At 40.2% G+C, this 26,405-nt stretch overlaps 1 protein-coding gene across 1 annotated transcript in view; it reads right to left on the bottom strand.

The window, feature by feature from the left end:
• Window positions 1–21,105, bottom strand: part of mark2b (MAP/microtubule affinity-regulating kinase 2b) — a gene marked incomplete at its 3' end in the record, with an annotated part of 53,706 nt that extends 32,601 nt beyond the window's left edge. Inside the window, exons 1-2 of the mRNA XM_084343653.1 lie at window positions 19,764–21,105; window positions 1,387–1,554 (exon numbers count right to left, since the gene is read on the bottom strand). Coding sequence (XP_084199779.1) covers window positions 1,387–1,554; window positions 19,764–19,814 — 219 coding nt within the window. The 5' untranslated portion in view covers window positions 19,815–21,105. The remainder of the gene's footprint in view (window positions 1–1,386; window positions 1,555–19,763) is intronic.
• Between the last annotated feature and the right edge of the window lie 5,300 nt (window positions 21,106–26,405).

Genomic DNA, 26,405 nt, shown 5'->3' with positions numbered 1-26,405 from the left:
ACACACACACACACACAAACAGAGCGATGCAATCTCACAGCATTAAGTGATAACCACACAATCACAGCAGGTGACAGTTACATAATAGGGCAAGTATAAAGACAGGGACACACACACGCGGCCCAGCTGAGGCATGGTTTATACCCATAATGAGGTCTATAGTTCATAATCCAACAGTGGACACCAGTTCAGGAGAGGGATACAACACAGAGAGGTGAAGAGGGAGAGAAATAAAAATAGAGAAACAGACAGATGGGAGAGATTCAAAGTGAGAGATGTAGAAAAAAAGGGATGAAACAGAACAAGAGAAAAGAGGACACAGAGAGAAAGGAAACGAAGAATGATCTCTTAACAAGGACACGGAAAAGAGAGGTCTACTTCTCTCTCCCATTTCTGTCTTCCACTGTCAACTAAATCCTTTCTTCCACTCCTCTTTCTGGTTGTGCTTGTCTGTCTAACTCTTTCATGCCCTCTGACTCTCCCTTGTTTTCTTTGTGTGTGTGTATCTAAGTGTGTGTGTGTGTGTGTGTGTGTGTGTCAGCCAGTCACATGGAGTGTTATCAGGGTGTCAGGCACAGAGCTGTCACACATTGACAGAGCCCGCCCACCCCTCTCGAGCTCTCTCTCTCAAACGCAGAGCGAGAGTCGACTTGACTGGGCCTCAGACAGAGCCCGGCATGGGCTCACTGCAGACGCAGCTTTTCCCTTAAAGGGACAGGCCGCAACGTTACATCACATCTGGAATTCACAGTAAGCCGGAGACATTTAGGCTTCTCTATTCAAGCTGACAATGGTGATCTAATCTCCTGCAGCAGATGTACCGTCTCCAAAGCCATGCGAGCCCAGGACCAGACCAGACCTACTGTGTTTCACAGCATGAGCCCTTCCCTACCCTCAGCAAGCAGGAAGCAAGATTAACGTTTAGAAAACAGCTAAACATTTATAGTGTTTTCATACTTTTTACAACCTTGGCCAATTACATACACCTGAAGTTTCTTTTCTACTCTAAATAGTTTTTGGTGATAAAATAGTACCTGGCTAAAAAATGTAAGTAGTAAGGTTTCCTCAACTGCTTACAATTTCTTATGGTAGTTTTACTTTGTCTGAAATAGAAGAGTCAGAGCAGTTTGGTGTATGATTGACTCAGTTTTTCAGACAAAACTCTTGACATTTCTTCTTTTTAAACAGGCTTTCTTAGCCTCGTTGTTGACAAGGTGGTTTTAAGTTAAATAGAGACTCAATAGTAAAAGCATTTCTCCAGAATGTGACCAAAGTGGCTAAAAATACAAGTCTAAAAGTTTAGAAAATCAGTCACATTGTCAGCGGAACCAAAGGATGGATTAAAGCTTTCGGTCCAATCTAGCGTGTGTTTGCATGCATGCCTACCTCTTTTCCGGTGAGGACGTGTCGTGCCAGTTTGACCTTGGCGAAGTTGCCTTTGCCGATGGTTTTTAGCAACCGATAGTTACCAATGTGCGGCTGGTCATCTGATGTGGTCGTGGCGACGGAGTTCCGACATCGCGGCATACTGGAGCGGCCGGATGACTTGGACTCCTGTGAAGAGAGGAGGCAAAAATGTAAGCAAGAGAGGACATGATGACTCCTAGTCAGAATGTGATAGAAAGTGATGATTAAAATGTATCGCGGCAAAAACAAGGGAAAAGTTTTACATTTAAAAAAGCTGTCCTGAACACTTTGAGTATCCTGTGATTACATGTCCCACAGATACAAAGCTTTTAAAGGACAGATAAGGTTGTAACAATAATTTTATTTCATATTCATTCTCCGTTTAGTGCCACTGGCCCACTTCTCCATATCAAGGCTGAGATTCATTTATCTCTTAGAATAGTGGAGCTGCACTCATCCACTTGAGTGATACAAGTAACGAAAAACACATTATAAATATGCATTAAAAAAAATTGGGTTAGGTAACTCTGTACACACCTCGTCAACATGGCTGCCTCTTTGAGAGACCACAATGCTTTTAAAGCAACAGACAGAATCTTATTCAAATTGAGCTTTTAACATTAGATGCTGTGAAAATGAACCTTGAACTATGATCAAAGTGAAAGTGATGTGAAATAAATGTATCTAATACATTACAAATATTTGAGAAGACACATTAATTTAGGTTTATAAAGAAGCCTGAATCTGACAAAATCAAAAATAAATAAATGGCACAATACATACATTAATATTCCATTAAATGCACCAAAAAAACATTTAAAATTAAAAAAAAAAAAATTAAAAAAAATAATAAAAAAATTAAAAATTGAGTTGAATAAGAATCCAAGCCTTTTGTATTCAGGTAGGCTAGTCCAGATTACACCAGCTCAAATGCCTTCAGTTTTTATCAAGGATTAGAAACAGTCAGCAGAAAATTGGTCTACAGAACTAAAGCTGTACTTCCACATGGCGATTAGGGTGTTATAAAATCTGCATTAAAATCTGATGGCAAGATTAAGATTAGAGAAATGAAATGGACATCCAATATTGATCAGGATCTCCCAGGCCTGTGGAGAGACTTAAAAGGCAAAACAACATGAAAGCATGTTGGACTTTGTCAAAGAAAATAATATTTTGTCACTCAAAAAAAACGTACAAAATACTATGTTTTTAAAGCAATCAAAAGCTGTTATTGGAAGCTACGCTCTATACTCTTTTCACAGCCACAAATACAATTTTGGGGAACAAGCAGGTCCACTGCTTTATATACAGAAAGCTGTGAATAACTGCGAAGCAATTTTAGCAAGGCACTGCAATTTTCTTCCATGTTCTTGTCTTATTAAACGCATAGCCACCACTTAGATTTCCTAACATTAAAATGTATAGTTTTCCCGGTAATATTTGATGTAACATAACATCACTTAATATTTAAGTACATGTTCAAGAGCCAATGTCAAAACACTGAAACGATGCACAGTCTGATAACACTGGTTCCCTTTTGTACAGTCAAAGTAAGTGTGCTGGGACAGTGAGCTTAGCCTGGATTTTCCTACTGTCACTGCTTTACTATGGTTAATGTTTCACCCTGTAGCCAGTTGCAGCCCCCACACAATATTCATCTTTTAGTGAAATATTCAGCTTCAGAGAAAAAACGATATATTTTACCCCCGCTTCCTTTGACTGTATCTGAGTGACTTTAATTTGAACCCACAAGGCCAGTAGTGTATGAAGTTATTTTAATAGCCTCTATATATGGCCACATGGAGTAAAAAAAAAAATGCTTCAGTTCATCTTACAGCAGACAGTAGGTCTTTCGAGTCATACACACACCCACAAAAAGAAAACAAAACCTTGCTGTGCTGGCAAGTTTTGCATGGTTGGCAACTGCGATTGGGTTTCAACTCCAGGAAAGGGTCACAGCAATTGTGTGTGTGTGTGTGTGTGTGTGTGTGTGTGTGTGTGTGTGTGTGTGTGTGTGTGTGTGTGTGTGTGTGTGTGTGTGTGATCTGAGCGGACAGGTGACAGGGATCAGGGTCAGAGGAGAGGACGACTGGCTCCAGGGTGACGAGACGCAAACACACACGGGGCCTGGGACACAAACGCCCACGCACAGACACAAGAATACACACTGGTGTTGGTACAGAGACATGCGCGCACAGGGATACGTGATGGCATAAATCGCACACACCTCTCAGAGACTTGACACCAAAGAGAGAGACGGTCCAGTGAAATTCACACTGTTGGTGCGGAGTGAAGCGGTTTGCACACAAATCTTCTCTTTCCCTTGTTCTATCCCTCCAACGCCGACTAGTCATTTTATTCACCAAATTATCTCTTTCTAGCTCGAACAAATTAGAGGCTCGCAAATTACCCACAGACCACTTTTCGACTAACATCTTCCTCCCTCTGTTACCATATCTTGGGCCATGGGAAACGAGGATTACTTCATTGTGTTTGTTGCTCCAGATGGTATGATCTAACGTCTACATCCCCCCCACCCCTAACATCCTCATACTGACTGTGAAGACCTGCATAAAGCGTAATAGGCTAGATTAAGCTTCAGTACAAGAGGGGGAATTGGGATTAAAAACAAATGACAGTTGCATTAAACCCTGAGGACAGGGGGGAGAGCCTTATGAGGCCTTGAGTGAGGGGGAAGCAAATGATTTTTATTTTTGGAACATGTAGGAGAGGGGAGAGGGAGAACAGACATATGTCATATGTGGACACTATTTGTGACAATGAGGCCCAATCTGACCGTACAAAGGCGATTTCTCGATCAGCTGGGCTGTCCTCACAGAGGTTATATGATCCAACTCCCTCGGTCAGAGAGTACTGCTGTCCTAAATAGTGCCTGGAAGTCATATTTTAACCTCAGCAAACATTGTGCCTCCTCAAAATGCTTCTAGATGGTAATGAGTACCACAATTTGTCTGTTCTGATGCTAATTTAAAAAAGGTGAAAGAGAGAAAGATTACACATGAAAGGAGCTTAAATAAAAAAAGTTAAAATTCCTTTTATATACACAGAAAAATTGTTTTTGTACTAACTTAATATTTTCAGGCCTGACTGAAGATTCTCGGGTACAGCCTGAACTCCTACGCTTTAATACATGGGTCACGTGTACATATGCAATCCGCTCATGGCCTTTTCCATTGCTGCTTTTACGTGCACTTAAGTAACCAGGTTAAAGTCAGTTAATTGCAGTCACGTGATTACTTGAACATCATTTTAAAGAAAACAAAACAAAAAAAACATACAATTTTCGTAATTGTGGTAGATGAATGAAGAAACTGGATTTCCCCAGCTTAATTTCTTCCTCATACTGCTGATTTCTTGGTCACGTATACACCTAACTAGGTTTGGCATGTACATGTACAAATGTGCATGACGTAAGAAGTCTGAAGGAAAGAAGCACAGGTTGTGGATAAAACTAAAACAAACATTACATGAAGCATTGCCTCTGGCTTTACAATTACAAACTGAAAGTGTCTGCTCCGTACAACAGCAACAACAACAGTGGCAGCAGAGTCGCAGCTGGATGAACAATAGCAGTAAGTGTTAAGCTCACTGACAAACAAACTTCGTGTTTACAATGAGAAGTTCACATCAAAAGTCAACATGTGTTTCATCGGTTATATGCTTTTAATGTGAAGCAGTAGGAAATGTTCAGTTTGCATGAGCAGTAACATAATACAGCACCTTACAGACATTTAGCAGTTTTTCATGTAAGACCAATACTGGATTTTCAGGTCTGATGTTGATAATGGGGGAGTAAAAAAAACTGTGATATTGACTATATAAAACTTTTGGGACATTTATGCTGAAAAGTTACCACAAAGCATGTAAATGTGTGCTTTTTAATGTTCTATCTCACAGGTAAAGCTGTCACTGACAACACTGACTAGAGACAACATTAATGCATGCCTTTAAAATGTTAAGTGCTGATATTGGCAAACAAAGATCAGCCTGAGGCACTATAAAGACAAACTTGAGATGTATACATTACTCTTGAGCCAGAGAGATAACTTGACAACATTCAAAGACTTCTCTAGCTGCCCATCACTCTGACAACACATTCAAATCACATAGGTGTAATGAATCAACTAATCAAGGCTCCTGAACGAATGCATGATCAATCAAGGGGAAAGTGTTGGAGCAACTGCCAACTGGGACTTTCCGCAGCAGTAGTTTAAAAACAGATCACAACTAAAAACAAGATGTCTCAAAATAAGAGGAGCATTTACATTAATACATACCTGAAACTAAAACACAAGTACAACAAATCACTAGAGGTATAGTATTATGGATGTCTGCAGTGTAAACTGCATCTATAGCAGTGGAATCCCCATCTTTGACGCTGCCGAGCTGTTTGGTAGAGATGAATGGGGATCAAAAAGTCAATACAGTAACAGAGCAGATGCTGGCTTCCTGCAAAGTTTGTTATCATGAGTCCTTCAACGCTCTAACAAAGTGATGAATATTAATATGAATGTCAATTCCTTGGTGCTGACCAAGATGGCAGCATGAAACGTTCATAGTGACATTTCGAGTGGCAACTCGGGAAAATGTGCTGTTTAAAAAGCAATTAGCTGCATATAAGATTTTAAAAATAGTTTACAGTTCAGTACTTTGAGGCGGACTCCTCTATGATCCAGCTGTCTGAGTGGGGAAAATGTAGGAGATAACGAGGTAAAGACAGGACAATTTAGCTTTGGATTAGGCTGTACACGTTTAATTTCCTTTTTTCCCCCCCAGTAAAAACTAAGAAAATGATGTCAGGCTTTCCTGTAGTTTTATAGAGGACTGAAACAAAACTTAACCAGCTAACCAAAGCTGTACAACATGTACAACCTTGGTACAATTGTATTACAACTGACATGAAGGTCAGCAGACGGAGACAAACTGTCAGTCGTTGTTTGACTGGTGCTTAAATAGATCATCCCCCAGTAGACTGCAGGCTTGACTTTTAATTATGTAGTCTACAGACATTGTACAAAGTACAGCAAGTTAAAATTCAAGCGTGTTTCCTTCTTTCACAGTCCTCCACTCTTTAGTCTTCTTTCTCTCCTATCCTCTTTCATGTCTGACTATTTTTGTCTTCTGATTCTTCCTTCATTTTTGGGCAGCTGCAGGCTAAGCAACCCCCCTCCCCCAACATGCACGCACATATCCACCTCTCCTCTCTCCCCTCAGTTATAATTATAGATGTGTTGGAGGACAATAAGTGACATCATTGTTTTGTTCTCACATTACTCTTTGATGTTGCGTGTGACTCATGAATACTAACTTGAATCTGCTAACATACACAGTTTAGCAAAGAACTTACTGACTTAAGATGCCAGTGTACTCCAGTAAAGAAAATCTAATTTGACATATTCACAATGGCTGACAAACTGCAGTTGAACACTAAGTTGAATGCACACTCACTAAAGCTCAGGGCTTGTTAAGGAAATTCATGCCAGATAAATGGACTTCTTGTGAAAGGAGATGTCAAGGAAGGATTAGAGGTAGTAAAATTGCAAACACAATGAAACAATAAATATAAACAGTCACATTACATTTTTAACTACTTCAGGTGACACTGAACAAGGGACAGCGGGCATGGCCGCGCAATAAAGTTTTAGAAGCTTGTATGGTTGGCTACACTGTAGATCATCTACTGCTTTAGTAACAAACTGAAGAAAATTAAGTTGGAAAAACAGGAATGAAAGAACAAAGCCTCTGCTCCATGAAATCAAATTTACTCTCATAAATCTCACAACCCAAGTGACTTGCCGACAAAAAAAACTACTGAGTACCAGTCTAGATAGATCATGCATTTCTTCCGATTACCAAAAAAAAAAAAGATCATTGAGTTTAATGATTTAAATCATAAGTTAACAGGTGATTCCTGCCAGGTTTATCTAGCTTCTCCATCACTCAACAGCACTTTCACATTAAGACAGTGGAGGTCGGGCTTGGTTATGCCACCGCAGTAATGGAGTCGGCACGTGAGAGTAGACAACATATATCAGCTGCTGGGTTTGTATAGAGACATCCAAGCATCTCTGTAAATTCACTTTTATTTTCAACTATAATATAATTTTTTTATATCGCATTAAAGCTTTGGTCCTTCCACTGTTATCCTTTTTCTGATATGTCTCTAATTTTGCAATTTATTGAACCGACTGTTTAAACGTACTTTCAACTTGGATGATGTCTATGTTACATTTTTGCCTCTGATTTATTTCCTGTTTCTACAACTATCATTCAAAGCACAAGCTGAACCCAAATTCATAGGCTACCATGTGTCAAGCCTGTCAGATAGGGGGTGGGAGGAGGGTCTTTGATGTTCTTTGCCTACCGTGTGGAGAGATCATTAGTATAGTGTTTATATCCGGCCTCACAATTCAGGCGCCCTCCTAACACGCACACGCACGCACACGCACACACACACACACACACACACACACACAAAAGTGAAAACTCACTGACAAGATGTTTGCAGCTGAAAACCATTTACTGCCACACTGCAAACGCGAGCATGTGCACGTGACCAAAACACACACACACATACACAAAGCATTAATGTTAATCCAAGGCAGTCCTGGTTGTGTTTTGACTCAAGCCTCATTATCACTGACCTTTACTAATCTGAGTTCTGGGAGGAAGCCACTCAGATACAACCAGATGGAATTTTACACAGCGTGGTTCAGAAAGTAACCTGAAAGGAGAGTCGCACATGAAGTGTGTGCAGCACACAACTATCAAGAGACAGCTCAACCCACACTCAAGATAGGCAAACATGTCATCAACGGTAGGGAGGCAGAGTACTGGCAATAAAAAAATGGGATAAGCCAATAAATGCAAAATGAACATGACAAACTGGTCAATGCTGGAAAAACTTGACAACATTTACGACGTAGTAAAACACAAAATTCTCTCTCCCACCCAATTTACTGCGTCACCACATCACGTTAATCAAGTATTAACTACAATCTTATCAGGCTCCCTAATTATTATTCTGCCAGTTTTTCACCCTGCTGAATAGACTTGTTCACCTTACATTACCTCTTGCTTGAGTCACAATTAAAAATCACATGTGTATGTCATTGTTTACTTTATTGGATTTTGTTAGAGAAGCTGGGGCACTTGTTTCTAGTGGGAGACGCGGGGGGGGGGGGGGGGAATGGAACAAAATAAATCTGTTGTGCAAAATATGTCAAACCAATTTTTTATGCGTTTTAATTTCTGAAATATGGAGTATAATTACACAAACCCATTATTACTTCAGTTATCCACAATTAAAATATGGCAGCATTTCTGCCAACTTTGGCAAACAATAAACTGATGGCTCATTGGCAGCTATTATTACAAGTTGTTTATGCAGATTGCTTTTTTAAATACCACAGCCCAACCTGCTGTTAACAATTAAATGTAATCACACAGTTCCCGCTCATTTGGAAGACTTAACTACAAATTAAGTACTTTGTCCCTTCCTGTCCAAAGACTACTGCAGTTTGTCACTGTAGGAAGAAATCAACGGACCACTGAAGACGGACAATTATAGCCGGGGGTGGCGCTATATCAAATTTAATTAAATTTAGGAATAACGAGCTGTGAAACCAATTTATGAGGTTAAACTAGAGGTCCTAATACTTCCACACTGAAAGAGACTATTTCCCTCCATTTTATATGACATCTTTATGTGCAAAGGTGTGAAAGCCTTCTGTGGGGATGGAGGGGAAGACTGGATTGGGAGACAATTAATTAACAAATTCATTATGAATACATTTATAATCAATATGTTGTAGTAAGTCAAAGTAAAAAAAGTTTGGAGTGCAGGAGGCTAGGTGACCTCAAAATCGCAGTGATATCTTTTGATTGATCATCAAACGTGTGAACATGTATTTTAATGTGTTTTTTATTTTTTTTACAAACTGCTGTTATTGAATTTAATCTAATCTCCACACATTTTGTAGAGGCAAATGGCTAAACTGAAAAGGTACTGGCTACCCATTTACACTGACATGTAGTCCTAATTGGAGGCCTGTACACCCAGTGAGGAGGAGAAAAAAAAAAACAAGCTGTTGGAACAAACATGAGTTCATTAAGAGCTGTTGTAAGGTCAGCGACATGTAGACTTACAATAAGGCCTGCAGGCCTTTATACAACCAATTTGACATGTAATCTGGGGAATGTGTGGTCTATAACGAACCACCTGCTGTAATTTGCTGAAAAATGAGTGCAGTTAATGAGCCTGAACTCGGTAACTACACTTGTCTCAATTAAATTTGTTTATTAATCAAGTCTGTCCAAAAGGGGCTTAACTTGACTCCAAGAGGGACAACTTTTCTGCCTTATAAAGCTGCCCTTTACCAACATCCTTGTCAGCAGCACTGCTATTTCACTTGGGCACTACTGGTCGTAGCTCTATGAATCAATTTAGGCTTTTATATTGGAATTTATATGGTGTATATTTCTGTGTTTGGCACGGTAAAACAGACAGTATAAAAAAGATGGGCCTATGTGGGTGAAATAATTAACTCATATACCCTGAAATAGAGATTTAAAAGATAAATACTTGGATCAATTTTAAACCATTTTTGATATTTACAATCCTCAAACTTAACTTACCACAATTCAATATTTAAAAGAGACATTTCTCCATCACTTCTACTAAATTAATCAAACCTTTATGTGGAATAAGCAGAACAGCCATGGTCTTTATTGTAAACATAAGAACCACATAACAAAAGCTGCTGCTTTATACTGAAATTTGTGGGTGGGAGGACACACACACATATACACACACACCTCCCGACTCTAGGTCGTGATGGCTGTGTTGCCATGGAGATTTGTCGCTTGCTGAATCCTGCCCTCTATCTTGATGTTGGTTTGTATCTATTTCATCCTTCCTTCATTTTCCCTTCCTCCCTCCCTCCTCCCCCACCATTCTTTTCTTCCTATCCTGCTATTCATATGTTTATGTTGCCATTTATACTCCGCTTTGCCAAGATGGGTTTCCAGAAAAATACATATGTGACAAAGAGTATGCTGTCGTTAAACGGTAGCATATCAGTCTATCAGGAGATGGTCAAAAAAAGCCAACTTCACACTCAATTAAGTTAAAATTTTCTTTTCTTAATCACCACATTTTGTTTTCTATAATAACTCTTACATCTAAACATCCATTATGGCTGAAACCACATCTACAGACTTGAACTACTAGCTAATTACAAGGAAAACCCAACAGGGAACAACTTTGGGAGTACTCATGTGAACAACCACTCTAATGAGGCAGAAATTAAAAGGACACAAGTTACAAAGCTGAAAAAATGCCAGAGAGAAATGCTACTGCACCTGTTTGACAGTTCCTACTCATAACGGAAAGCCAGTTGAGCAGGACAGGGGTGTAAACACTTCTGCATAAATATATCTTTGACAAAGGGAAGGAAATCAATTAACAAATGCAGCACTTTTTACACTTAAGTCATACAGTAAATAAAAGGAACATTGGGATGAATGTGCTGCCTCAGGTCAGCAGGGAACCAATTTATAAAAGAGCTCAAGACAGACAACGTGAAAATGTTCTGATACAAGACTGAAAATCTTATGGCATACGGTCTATAATTTATTGTTTTTTCAGTCAAACCTTTTCTCACTCCGTGTCACACTATCACCTTTTGGCATGAATAGCTATACTTAGCCTATTTCCACCACATCAAAACATTATATTCCACAGTCTTTGTTTTTTATTTAACATTTATGAGCTTCTTCCATCTTAAAAACAGTCCAAGTTCCTTTTTTTTTTTTTTACAATTGTGTAACGCATAATTTTATATGCACTCACAGTGACAATTTTTACAAAACAGGGGCCGTCATCAGGCACCGTCATCAGGCACATTTATAGCCTCGAAGCAGAGCAAAAAGTACGCATCTGTGACTCATGTCTTTTGGTAACAAAACAGAACATTATTTCATCATACCTGTGTTTCAGTGATACATTATTAATCATGTAACCTACAGACAGGGGTCACTGTAGACAAACTGAATCAAACCCTAGTCTATCCTTAACTATGACACTACAGCTCAACTGCCACCAGCTGTAGTGCTTTCTTCCTTGTATGTTCCTTTGTTGCCTTTTCTAAAACTCTGCAGAGCTTTATCACATATACAGTATAGCTAATATATATGCATACTAGCCTTACACACTCTCCACACACATATGGCTAAGTAAATTTGTGAGAGGCCCCTTACTTTGGCAAGGTGGTGTCACACTGGGTCTCAGTTTGCTGTGAATGTAGTGTTGGGTGCCTGTTCTCTTGAACTGGATTACCCCAGCTCCCTAGGTATGTGTATATTTGTGTGTATGCGCACGTGTGTGTGTGTGTGTGTGTGTGTGTGTGTGCGTGCGTGTGCGTGTCTGTCAAATCAATTCAGAGCTCTTGTTTGCTCTGTTGCTGTCACAGTTGGGACACACTGCACAGCACTTCCTTGCGTGCCCTTGTTCTGCTGCTATGCAACTGTGTGTGAGTGAGTGCGAGCCACCAGAGTAAACAGGTCTGTGTAGCTTTCACAGGGTGGCTGATTTGAAAAGCTGATGAATACATGTATACATAGATGGAGAGCAGGGTATCCCGCAATGTGTTTTGGCAGATTTGGGCCACCTCCTTTGATTTTTTAAAAGTTTTAAATTAAACATCAATAAAACAACTCAAAGGAAAGAACAGCCCTGGTGTTTTTTCAGCCAATGCCATATATAGGCTGACATGTCAGTCTGACTATTGTTTCAGCATCTGAGTAAAATACAAAAAGTGAGTCTTTTTTATTATAAATAAGGTATAGTGCTATATAAATACTCTGAAAGTGCCTTTAAAGGAGCCATCAGGACTTCTGTTAGTTTGTGATGTCACAGCTATATAGTCGCCGCCCTCACCAATGGCCCAAAAACAACACTAGAGCTGATGTGGAAAAGCATTTCTCGGTGCCTGCTCAGGCCTGCGAGAGCTGACAAATCAGAGCAGACTGGACTTTTCAGGAAGGTGGCCTTAAAGAGGTAGGCGCTAAAATGGAGCGTTCAGGCAGAGTGAAAAGAAGTGTTGAAGCAATGGACAGTATGAGAAAAATAATGTGTTTTTTGGACATTTAAGCATAAAAACATTTTCTATTAGACAACCAAAGTAAAAATATGAACACAAACATTTAGGGCCTTAGAAAAAATAAATAAATAAATAAGGTTTCGATGATTACAAAGCCCATTTTGTCTTTGGGGATACATTTGATTCAGCAACTGGGTTCAAGAAGCAAGACTGTAATAACATTAGGGTTTACACTCCATTAATCAAAGATAGAGAATTATTAGCCTGATCTTGGTGCCTTACTTATTCTGGCTTCCCACTACGTGATTTGAACTCCAACTAACCAAACACTCCGCCTGGGTTTCTGAATCAGTGTGACTCAGCAGAGATCAGAAAGTTTCCTCCAGTGGACGCAGCTAATCCTGCAGGATAAGAGTGGTAAAGGGATTCAGATTAAAGCCTCAGAATCAAATTGGGCAACAGTGAGGGCTAGTAAAAGCATTTCAAACTAGCTTTGTTTCAAAGACAGTTAAGTAGGTGAATCTTGTTGTCGTGTAAGTAACACCACAACAAACACCTCTGACACGGACCGTCTTAGCCTTGGGAAATATGTTTTGGAGAACAAGCTGCATTACTATTACTTGAGTGAAAAATAAAGTACACAGTGGAGGCTTGAATGTTTGCCACAAACTATATACTATAAACCACTTCTTGGTAATGTACCTTTATCTTAGATAATGACCAATACATATTTGCGCATATAGGCCGGGTGTATTGCACACTATTTTTTTCTTTTCTTTATTTGATAATAAAAAGGCTGCATACTCAAAATAACATGTTCGTTTAACCTTTCCGAGTCATCAAAACAAATTTGATCACAGGAGGAGATCCAAATATTGACGGCAGACTGACATCAGATGACTAAACACAAACACTGAATTACATCGCAGCAGCGAGAAAGGTCCACACGCCTTCACCTGAATGACGTCAAGGCCTTCAAATCTCAGGTCTACCGTTGGCTGCCACACCTACCACTCGGCTCAACAAGAAAGGCCTGTTTTACCTTACTCTCCAAGACAATCCAGTACGCACACAAAGCTCTGAACTTCACTGCATTGTCGGGTAAACACACAGCTAGCGTCTGCTTGTCATATATTTATGTGTGCACTAGAACTGCAGGTATATATTGCAAACAGAACTTATTGAATCCAAACGTCATTCCAATCCAATTAACGAGTAACTGCATGTGCTATGTGAGTGGGGAAAATGAGGGACTGCTAGTGTGTATGTGTGTGTGAGCCGGCAAGAACAAATGTGAACGTGATGGAGTAAAGGATCTAGTGTATGTGTGTGTGTGTTTGAGGCAGGTTCTCTGTTGCTAGGGCCCTGGCTAGCTTTGTCTTTCTGTTCATCTGCCTAGTGACTGGTCTGGTAAGGAGAGAGGCATAATTTATGGTTTCCTGGGCGTAACAGCAACGTGTGCATGTGTGTGCGCCCGTGTGAGTGTGCTATAGATTGCTTACACGATGACTCATTCAAGGGGAGCATGACTGATGACATCCAAAAGGTGAACACCAGAATATTAAAAAAATCATCTCTGGTGGCATACCGGTGTCAACACACTCACACATTTGGTTCTTCTCTCTCTCTCATTTATATTGAATTTCCAGCTCAACCACTTGCTGGGAAATTCTGTGAGGTGTTCACACAGCCAAGGTGTCGGGTGAAATACATCAAACTGTGTTCAGGTAAACTCATATTTCCAATACAGTGTTTGCTTTGTCTTTTCCGTTGCTGTGGTGCCTGGTGCCTTTTGAACCTGCAACTGTCACCGTTTCAGTAAAGGTTACCAAGGTCAAAGTAGAGAAGAATGGACCCAAGTGCAGACGATTTTCATATTATGATTTTAACTTTCTGTGAAATAATATGTGGATGTATAGCATCTGTCCTGGCCAACAATCAAATTTAACATTCCAAAAACATGGGGGGAACTTGGGGAAAATGCAGATAACAAAATAGAAACAGCGGTGTCTCAGATCTGCAAATCCACATTTCGATTTGACTTTTGATTTTACAGTCACAATCCCATACAAATTAATAATAAATTCACCACTGACGGCTATCATTATCATTATATTAGACTATAACATCCAGATTTGTACAGATAAACAGTTCATTGGTTTGAGGCCCTGAGAACTGTCATTTACATTTTCAAATTTGTTTTTAGGATGACGGGGGCATTTTGCAAAAAAAGCTTTACTTTATCCCGGTGACTTTTGCAGGTTAGGGTTAAGCAAGTTCAAATAACATTTCACAAATATAAAGATACCAGAGTTCAACAAAATATACCAGCCTTCAGTGGTTCAACAATGAACAACAAAAGATTGTTACAAAGATTGGTTTCTTAAATGTCTTCGGAGTAAACCATCTTCCCAAGCAAATCAATAAAAGATTTCTGGCAATGTTATCAGTTCAATTCAGTTCATTCCTCACTAGTACACACTTCTCAAACAAAAGAAAAAAAAGAAAATCAATTAAGAGGTCTTTGAAACATCTCTGACGCTGACAGTTACCTTCAAACCCATGGGTTTTTTGTCTTCATGCAAACAGAACAAGTGTCTGGAAGTGCAGCTGAGCGTTACCGGTTAGCTAGCTTTGCCGCTATCGAAATGTTTTTCTCTTTTCTTAGGACATGCGTCGGATGCCTTAAATCAGTGCGCAAGGGGTAGGTACTCATCGATACCGCCTTTGAATTCGATGACGGAAAGCTCATTTCATGACATTCCCAATTAAATTCATAAGTATTATTCCTTACCTAGTTGATAAAAATAAAGACCATGCCGTAATAGCCTAATTTCTTTCAGGTACACAAGTCCTAAGCATACTGTTGTTGATTTCCAATTCCTCACTTGTACCGATTCATTTTTGATAATAATTGATTATTCAAAACTTTAAAATTCAACTTGCAAATCATCTGATGAGATTACATTAAATGTCTAACGTTGTGTGTGTTTAGATAACAGGGCAACTTTAAGATGAGTCTTAACAAGATGGCTTAAGTATTCAATTAAGATGTTAAGGATGTTTTTGCTTTTGAAAGAAAAGACTGTCAGATGATTCTCCATATTTCCATCTGGTACCAAGCCCTCCAATAATACGTAATGGTCCTACCATTACACAAGAATCCCACACAGCCCATTCCCACTTTCTCTGCTTGATAAAGTAGAGTACAAACAGGACGATGTTCAGTGACACCAAGTTTAGCCCATTGGGGAGATTTAAATTAAACAGAAATCAATGATTTCCTTAGTTTTGGGGGGACATTTTCTAAGCATTTTGTGAAGCACTAAGGTTGGTGGTGCCATTTGGAATACACCAGAGGTAAGGCAGGCCTTTTATGCCTTTGTATAGGCCATCTTGTGATATCTGCCTCATTTCCTTGTTCCTTGTTTTATTTCCATTGGGGACGGTCTTGCATAAATAAACTATGGGCAAACACATTGTAAACACTCAAAATTAGTCCTAGTTAGTTTTTCATTTTTTCTATGTCGCTTCTACAATGAGGAAAAGTCTAATTTGGACAAATTAATGATTCAAATCCATCTCACACCTCCATGTGGGGAGGATCCAGCTCGCTCAGCTAGTGTGCAACTACCCAAACAATGAAATGGAGGATGAAGTAACAATTGAAGAGGCAGACCAGTATTTCTGGCTGCATTAGTCTGTCTTTTCAGAAGATGTGGCTCAATGAATAGAGAGGGAGCATTGTAAAACAGGAAATCAGACAATCAAGAGATCGTGTCTGGGGAAGTGGACAAAGAGTGCAAACCTACAGCAAAAATATTAACACCAGAAGTAAAGCAGAACCCCATTTTTGGACCAATTCACTGATATAATTTATTATATTCTGAGACAACATAAGTTATACTTTGTGTTTTCAATAAACATACTTTATCACTCGACCTACAATGAACTGGCGTCACACCGATAATGAGTGTCGCATTCAAATAAGTTCCTCAAACTCACAGCCAGTACCAAACCTTGTGTAACATGGAAACATGTCAGATCGAAGCCACTCAAAATATCTGCCATTTCACACCGTCAGAAAGATGTCACAAGTCACTTCTCTACACTTGATAGCTCTCTTGTATGTGCCCAGTGTCTGTTTATAATAACAGCATGCTAGTCTGACTTGGTCAGTACCTTTTACATCAACTTTTTACAGCTTAGTTTGCCTCACATGTGTAAGAAAAGGCTTTCAAACCTACTGTCTAAGTCCAGCAAATCACCATTAGGCTAATATCATGTAAAATAGTCAAATAAACAGCCTTTCCATTCCAGTTAAGCACACTTTTTGCAGATACAATGTAAGGATATTTACAGAATATCTGCTTTTACCAAGCAGCACATTGACTAACCAGAAAACATACACTGAAGCGTATGACAGGAACAGAGACAGTTATGTCAACACTGAGCCCGTCTTCATGTACGGTGCCATTTTGTCCTGTATCTTGAGACCTGACACCAAAGCCTTTCTATACATGGCCTTTAAAACAGACTGCGTTTATGTGGGAGTATCCATCTGTGACCTTTTCCCTACAAACCCAGTTAAGGACTTGCCATGACCCCAAACTTTTTCTTCCACCCCTAAATCCTCACTTGGTGCTGTAGGATGAGTAAGGGTCCATTCAGACCATCAGCGGAACTACAGCAAAGCACACAAGGGCCTGTATTGATACAGGCACGTTGCTAAAGGGTACACAAACAAGGCATACCAGGAAGTTCAGCTTGAGGGTTATTAATCACTAAGATACTGCACTTTGGTTTTATACCCTTTCAAGCCTGAGTGTGCAACTGTTAAAAGTTATCACAGCAGCAGTTTATCTCTCTCTGATCATCTTGTGGTCTGTGGAACAATGCTGCTCGCTGCACACTACAGGGTATTCAATCCAATATGTACGCTCGCAAGTATATGAGTGGCCATCACCAGTGTGTTGTTGGATAATGTTGCATAGAGCCAGGTCGAACTGTTTTGACAGTTTTTTTTAAAATCCATTTTCTGCCAGGGTCCTCTACAAAGCAGTCTTGTTGAATTTAATGAGAAAGTCCACTTATATTGAAGGTTCATTCTCATGTTTTGTGCAAGTGATTGTTGTACATATATGTTCCAAACACTCTAAACTTTAACTATGACATGAACTTTAAAAAACCCACTGGATATAGAGAGGCCATGTGAGTGTGTGTGTGGGTGCTTCAGTCAAAGACTTATATAATCAACTGTATCATTTATGACCTCTGTTCCAGGTAAGGGTGTAGCCATGTCAGAATATGTATGTGTCACTCCCCGCGTGTGTGCCTACACTTATCTACCTACCTACATACATACACGCACGCATACATACATAGCAGTCTACCTGTCGATCTGCTTTCCTGTAAACGCTAATGGAAGCAGCGATCCATTGTGTGAGACAAGCCAGCACACACACCGGCGCTCGCAGTGAGATCATGGTATCAACAGACAACTTCCGTCAGCATTTTATTTGTACAAGAAGTGAAGACAGACTAAATCTTTTAACCTTTGAGTCTTCAGTACCAACAGGTTTTCCTGTGAGAGCAGATCTGCAGTCTGGTTGGCTGCGCAGCCACAGTAAACACACCTGGGTTGGGCTTTCAATGTCTCAGGTACAAAACTGTTTGACAGGAGGGTGCAGCTCTTGGGAATTACCATTTAATAACACTCCCCTCACTTATCATGCTATATGTCTGTTGGTGTGGTTAACTCATGTCTAATCAAACGTTTTTTATGTGTATACATGTGCTCTACTTGTGCTGCTATACTCATCAAAGCTACTGACCAACTCTTAAAATAACACCACACCAAATTCTCACAGCATCTACATTCATATACCTAGACACTCGTACAACACAAATATGGAAATAGGTTTAGCTTCACACACGTGCTGAGATCATCCACTGCCTACTCAGTCAACATGTAGACACACAAACTTTTCCATCCAACGCTCAGTAGAGATTTTGCATCACATGATGCCTGTCGACAGCTGTCCAAGTAATGCAAGTCATAGTCTTTATCATACTATAATGGTTTTCATGTGAGCGTGTGGCTTTTTTCTGAATTTCAATGACTCTACAGATAAAACTGTCTACAATAATAAGACGGATACTGCAGTGGCTTTGTTCTGGCCCTCCAATAATGATTTACAGAGCACGGCCAAAGGATTTCTTGGTCTTTTAAACTTTTAAGCACACTACCAAAGTGTTTTTCAACTCAACTGAATGGAAACATAAAACCTCTTTGAATGTACAGCTCTCAAAGTCCTTTGCAATTTGACACGTGTATTTATGTTATTTATAGTGTGTTTCGGAGCCCTCTGGATAAGGGTCAAGGGTCAGTCGTTTTAGGTCAGCAGAGGATGTGTATTGTTTGTGAGCGCCTTCGGTCCCCCTCTGTGCTTGTATTGAACCCTGAAATGACAGCTAAACATCTGGAAGCACCAATTTTCACAATGCTTGACATCTGTCCCAGGAGTGCTGTGGAACCCCTTTCTGTAAAATGTACTTATTGATCAATGAATGATTGCGCCTTGTTTCTTAAAAGTTTGCATTTGCACTATATATAGACTGAAATTCAGAGGATTTTGGAGCCATTCCTGTACTACAGATGTTGTGCATCAGTACTACAAATTAAAAACAAATCCACATAACATGTCAAGTCTCCAACAAAAGTCAACCTTCTTCTCTCTTTGGAAAAGAATACCTCAAACACCGCTCGACTGTTTCGACACTTTAAATAGTGGATTATCAGTGTTTCTAATGGCCAAGGGTGCGTAAAGCACACAAAACCGTGCTGAAATAACAACGCATCTGGCTAATATGTGGATGCTGGGTTTCTGTATTGTCAACTATGCAGAATTCACGTGGAACTGCCTGACAGGATTGTCTGTATTGCAACAGGTCAAAGTAATGAAAAGTCAAGTAGGAGGACATGCCCCAACACACAGACTAAACAGAAACCTAAATTTGTTCTTCTGTTCTGCAAGGAGTGGGAAATCCAGTGAGTGCGTAGGCAAGCTGGTGAATCACTGCTGTGTGGCAAAGACAACAGAGACAGAGAAAAGGCAAAAGACAACCAGAGACTCTGGAAGGCCATCTAGGCCCTCTCTCCATAACAGACAAATAGATTCATTTATAGGCAAATATCAACTACTGGAGAATTATTTTAGATGTGCATCTTACCTGCCCGGTCGAATTTTCAATGACTTGCACCAGAGGGATCCTTGTTGACATTTTTGAAAGACTTGAAGTTGCCAAAAAGGGGAAAAGGAGCGGTGAAACAAGGACGACTCTTCAGTGTCTATTGTGCATTTAAAACCTGTCTCGTTGATGGTAGAGGGAAATTTCCAACAGATGTCCAGTGCTAGCCAGCTAGCAGCACGACAGATAGCCCGTGAATCAACAAGTTGAATCCCACATCAGCGGCTAGCCGAGTTAGCCAGCTAGCTGGAAACTAGCTAGCGGCAAAGGCACGTCCCATGTTTGTCAACACGCACAAAACAGGAAAAAGCAAATGACTTCTTTAGCTTCGGTCTGAGTGTGAAAACATTCAGTTCCCAATTAGCATTTATCAGCGTCGATGGAGACCAGCCAGCTACCAGCCTGAAGCTGTGACGTTTTGGCCAGCTAGCTACTTGGGCTAGCTTGAAGAAAAGTTGGGCAACGGTTGTATTGAACAAGACAAGGTTCAATCAGGTAGGTAGCATGCTAACCTGTAGGCTGCTAACTAACGTCTAAGGAAGCCAAAACTGTCGCCGAAAATCTACAACAAGTGTTTATCCAGGGTCGTTTTCATAACGCTGTGTCGACGCCTGTTTTTCTCTTTTCGTGGCAGATATGTTTCCTTTCAGGTCTGAGACCAGGTCCGGGGTCTACAAACTTTCAGGCCAAAGTTATTCCCGGCGAGGTCTCGACCTTCTCAACTCACACAAAACAATTCAAAATGTTCCCAGGTTGATATCCAGGTTAGAGTATCCGAAAAATAAAAGCAGTACCATGTAAAATGGTCACATGGCAGGTGAGAAACACGAATTAATTTGTTGCGCTAGCTAAGTGGCTGACCAAATATTAGCACCATGTAGCTAGCTAATTCGGTGTTTCTTTCGAAGCAAAGCTAGCTAGTTAGCTTATCCTCCTGCGGCCGCAGTGGCGGTGACTGCCACAGAGCAGCCCACAAAACTCAAAATCCACGGAAATCACCGGCGCTCTTCCTTGTGTTGCGTGATTGGAATAAGGTCGTTCACCAGTGCTGCACTGCAGTGTGGCGATATACCAGCTCGTCCTGTCGGTACACCGACTGCTATTATTCCCGTCGCCAGCCGACTGAAGCAGGAATCATCAAGTTGTAAAATCCATTATCGGCATACTGGGGTTTTCTTGTTAGGAGGTGCGTGTCACGGGCGGCAGGGGGAGAGAGGCGAGGAGCTGCGCCCGAATGCAGTCTATGCGCACGATCCTGCCCTGATACCGGAACAAGCTCGCGGCAACATGGCTGCTTGCACCACGACTGAAAGAGGAGGACGGGAGAGGGAGGGGGGGTTCGTTCGGTGTTCGGCTGTACTCGGCCTTTTCCGAACCTTTGCTGGTGACCGCGATTCCTTCAGGTTGGTAAATGGCAGGTGCAGGGGGATTGTGTGTGTCCCTCACATCCTGCCAGCCCAGGGATGGACCCCAAAAGCCCTGGGTTCAAATATGTGTCTGCTACTTTTTTATAATTCAGTTACTTGCAAATGTGTACCATTAATGTTTATTAAGATCCCTATGTCTAAAACTACTACCCCAAACAAGTAAATCCATCCATGTGTATGATTTTTTTTAAAAAGGTCAGGTGTAATAGTGTGGCTGACTGATATTACAAATGGAGTGAATGAATATTACATTTGTAGTTGTTTTTCTCTGTAGACAAACTGCTAAATCGATTATCAAAATACTTGGTGATGAATTAAATAATAGATTAATCGACGAGTCGTTGCAGCTCTAAACGTAACAGATGAAACTAACAAAAAAAAGTGAAATTGAATGACACATTAGGCATATACATAATAAGAAGGGTCTTATGGCAGGGTGATCTTTGCTGGCATATGGGGTAGTTCAAGGGTAGTTTAATGATTATTCTGTAAAATATCACTTTCTTTTGTTAACTACACTGAATATTATTTGATATTTTTGGTGGGAAATATCATTTTCTTCCCAAATATCCCCATCGTTTTTATCTGAGACCATACCCTGTTGTCAAACTACACTGTTGTGTGGTTGAATTACGGGTCCTCTGTGCGATCACAGCTGTTAAAGCAGCATTTGTAAATATGTATCCATAAGTGTGACTGTGAGATGCTGACAGCTGGCGTAGACATTCCCAAGTTACTTAGCAACAGCCATAGACTGACGAAGAAGGTAATATGGCTGCCACTGGAAGTGGTGATGTATGAACTCTGTCAATGTGGACGTCTGCAGAGACTGCTCACCATACCAAATATTCAGCATTCGCACAATGCGAGGATGTTATGGAGAAAATAAAAAAGAAATCAGGAAATGAAGGGGTATGAGAGGCTTGTTAGTAATGACTGGGAGAGCATCCAACTGGCAGGATTTCCCGATGAATCAAGGGAAAAATCACATCCCTGATGATGGACTCAGTGTGCTCAGGGATATATACACTGTGAACGGAGACAAACATGCCTGTTTTCAGTGTATAAAAGTGTATTCATATCATCAGTACCCTTCTTACTGTGTCCCTCTGTCTTTGTTGTAACTTATCCATCAGTGTGCTCTCAAAATTTGGCAGAATATGTCCTCTTCTTTTTCAGTTTCAGCATATTGGAGCGTGTCCAAGTTGATGGTGGATCACAGGGGAGCGGATGTCACATGTATTGTACAGTTTTTTTGTGACTGGGTGTTGAAAAACATCAGAAAATGTCACAACTGGTTGTGTTTTTGACCACATGAACTCAATGACACATTTTAAAGGTTTTACATGACAAACTGAGTGGGAGTTAAGGTAAGTTCTGGGGAAAAATGTGCTGAAGTGTCGCCATCTGCAGGATGTCTGAAAATATTACACAGTACTATCTATCTATCTATCTATCTATCTATCTATCTATCAATCTATCTAAATAAAACCTATATCCTATCCTGACACTATTTCCTGCTGTGTCCCATAAATGCTTGGATGAAAGCGCATGTTTTCTTGGCAGCCGTCCTCCTATTTTGCTTTGGAGAAGAAATGACACTCTGAGTAGGAGGCTGAACTGCAGACTGTTAATTGCAGCTGATTATTAGGGGTATTTTAACTCTCATTGGACGGACATTAAAAAGCATACCAGCCTTTTTATCTCCAGTCTCCCATTTCAGTCTGCCAAATGTATCCGGGCAGATTGAGGATGTAATAACAGTTATTTTTAATATGAAGCCAGTGATTTTCTCTGTGGAGGCTGGCGTCCTTATACACCTCATCAGACTGTTGATACATTATTGTCAGGAAATCGCCCCAGTCTTTTTGCATTTCCGTTCATCTCGACAAGAATAGAGCTCACACTCAGTCCTGCTGTTGGTAACTCTGTGGTGATATGCGGATCTTGATTGATCTGATTAAAGCAGCCTTCTGTTCCACGTTGTCACACGTATGATCTAAAGGCAGTGAAGCATGAAACACCCATCTGGTACCAGTGAATTCCCTCTCAGCAAGCCGGTTATTGAACAAAGTTTGGAAGTAATCAAAGTAATTCTTCAAAAGACCAGTGTGTATGATTTAGTGACATCTATCGTTGCAACCAACTAAATATCCCTCGCCTCACCTTCCCTACAGTGGCTACCAAAAACACATAAAAAACCCAAATTGCCAGTACTGGTTTGTCCGTTTTAGGCTTCTGTAGAAGCATGTCAGTCCAACGTGGTGTACCCGGTGCTTGCTAAATGATAAATTTGACTATGGCGAAGGCGTGACCTGCCCTACTCTGCTTGTGATTGGCTAGTACTTTGCTAGTTGGTTAGGTTCAGAGCCCTTGAGTAGAGAGTCGCAACAACAGAAGTTCAAAATGCCAATCGCAAAATGATTCACAGAGATTTCAGATAAACTGGCATGAATACATGAGAGACATAGTTACAATGTTTGGTGGTTTGTAGTTCGTACATGATTTATTGATTATAAGAAGGAGTAATTTGCCTTGATATAGCTGGTCCTGGACAGCTGATGATTCATAGAGACATACTGTGATTACCAGAGCACTGAAAATAATCTACTGGAATAATTACAGCAGGTGCAGATATACATTTGCGCTGCAACCTTTTGAGACAAGATGTACCGAACATGATTATAGAAGAGACGAACGAGAACACGCTCAAACATAAAATTATTGAGTGTAAAGTACAAGGATCATCTCTCTTTTGCCTAATTCATGGCCTAACAGACTTATCCTTCCTTAACCTGGCAATTTAGTAGGTGCTGACTCATAGCGTGGGCAAAATTAGTGAAGAAGTAAGAAGCTTAGGCCAAAAATAGGCTCAATCTGTACAGACTGTGCTACAATAACAGTTAGTGCAACATGATGTCCTTTACTGAAATCTGAAATATAAAAAAATAAATGACTTCAACCACATACCCTTTAATTACAACCAAAGTAATGAGGACTCTCTTCACAGCCCATTAAGTATGTTGCATATTTTATGGTTTGCAGTGGAAGTGGGAAAAGCCATGTACCTAAGAGTATTACAGGGAAATGAGGAGACTGATTTGTTTTTGATTAAAGATTTTGAGGAAGCCCGGCTTTCCTTTGCATCACCAGAGGAAATGCCGGCGAGTAGGTGAAACCACTTCCATGCTCTGTTTTCCAGTAAGATGCCAAAACAGCACAAAACCTTTTTGTGGGCACGTGAGTGTTTCTCGCTTTGGTCTTCTCCTGCTTTTACAGTATTTTCCAGGTTCCATCTTTATTCTGATTCTCCGGCTTCTCCTTTGAGGTAAAAGAGGTCAGGAGGTCAGAGTTACTCAATCTGCATTCATGCTGCTCAAATCTTTAAATTTAAACACTCATTAGGCTAAAACTCAAATGACTCAAATTCAGGCCACCCAAGTCTATTTTATACTTTTATTTTTTTTTTAATCCATGAACTAGTGTCAGTGGGAAACACTGGATGTTTGATTTGATCGCACAGCCCTAGCACTTGTGCTTTTGAGATTTCATAATATTAATATCAATACAGTAGATCATGTGTCACAATATAGCCGAAAAATATTGATATATTATTTTAATAGCCACATCGCCCAGCCCTAATATGTGAGGATATCTGCAGGAAGACTTACTCAGCCCCCAAACCCTCGAGTGCAGTTTTTGTACTAAATTATTTATACTACTTGACCCCCTCACATTATTTGTGGCTTTTGTTAAAGCACCTGGGTGTTCACCTGAACAATAAACTGCACTGGACAGACAATACTAATGCACTTTACAAGCAAGGCCAAAGCAGACTATACCTGCTGACTCTGTTGTGGCATCAGCCATTTTCTATCGAGTGGTCTGCTGCATAACGGCTGCTGACAGGGAGAGACTTTAATAAACTGGTTAAGTAGGCCAGCTCTGTCCTGGGATGCCCCCTCGACTCAGTGCAGGTGGTGGGATAAAGGAGGATGATAGCTTTGCTGATGGATTATGACTCCCACCCTATGCAGGACACTCTAACAGCCCTGGAGAGCTCCTTCAGCGATAGGCTCCTTCACCCTCAAGTGTGTGAAGGAGCGATACTGCAGGTTCTTCCTACCAGCTGCTGTAAAACTGTACAACCAGCACCGCTCCCAGTAGACCACACACACACACACGCCAAAACTTACTTCTGACTGTGCAATCTCAATGTACAATAGTGTAAATATTAGTAGTTTTGTTTCTTCTATCGTTTATATTGTTCTTACCGCTTTTTTACTCAGATTTTTTTTTTTACTTATCTATTATAACGGTTTTAATTGATGCTGTTTTAGCCATCCCCTTTGCTGTAATAATGCAAATTTCCCCATTGTGGGACTAATAAAGGATTCTTTTCTCTTTTAATGTCTCAATCCACTTCATAGTAATTGTTAACATTTGTGTACATAATATTAAGCACTTTTGTTTTGTTTTCCTGCTTAATTTTGCATATTGTAGTCATTATTAACGTATTCTACTTTTCTACTTATCCATCTGTATCTGTCGTCGTATGTTTGTTCCTGTGACACAAACTCAATAAAGTTTATATAATCTGAGAATATAATTGAAGCTCATGTTTTATGATAATACGGTTTCCGCTCTGCTTGGATGAACAGACGTGGTGACATTCAATCTGCTACTTGTTTGTGCATTAAATAAATAGGCATTAACTGACCTGTATGAACTTCCTGTTACTAAAGAGGTTGGCAGTATAATCCAATGAAAATGTAAAAGTTATAAAACATTCGTGACACCATTATCAGCAGTTCAGCAGAAAGATAATCCCTCTCGAGCTCCACTAATCTTTTATTAAAACGTCTCCACTTAGCTCTTCGAAGATCTTTGAAGATGACATCAGTGTTACTCTGCTAGGCTGACGTTAGCTCATGTTAGCGTAGAGTTACTGGGACAGAGGGGATGTTGTTAAGCATCAAACCTCATTTAAATGACATCAGTTTGACACCACTTAGTTTCAAGTACACCTCAGTGTTTTTATGTCAGACTGAAGAGCTGTGTTAATTATTCTGCAAATGGAAAATGTTGTCTAAACTGAGTCTAAGTGGGTTTAACTGTCTCTACATCTCTGCACTTCTTTTCAGAGACAGGAAAGCAAGAAGTAAATTTGAAGAAGCACTTAGCTTAAGAAGCAGCA

The sequence above is a fragment of the Pagrus pagrus genome (assembly GCF_965226575.1).
Source record: "Pagrus pagrus genome assembly, chromosome: 22".
Lineage (NCBI taxonomy): Eukaryota > Metazoa > Chordata > Actinopteri > Spariformes > Sparidae > Pagrus > Pagrus pagrus.
Note: the sequence above shows the minus strand (reverse complement) of the source record. Positions and strands in the feature narration are given on the sequence as shown.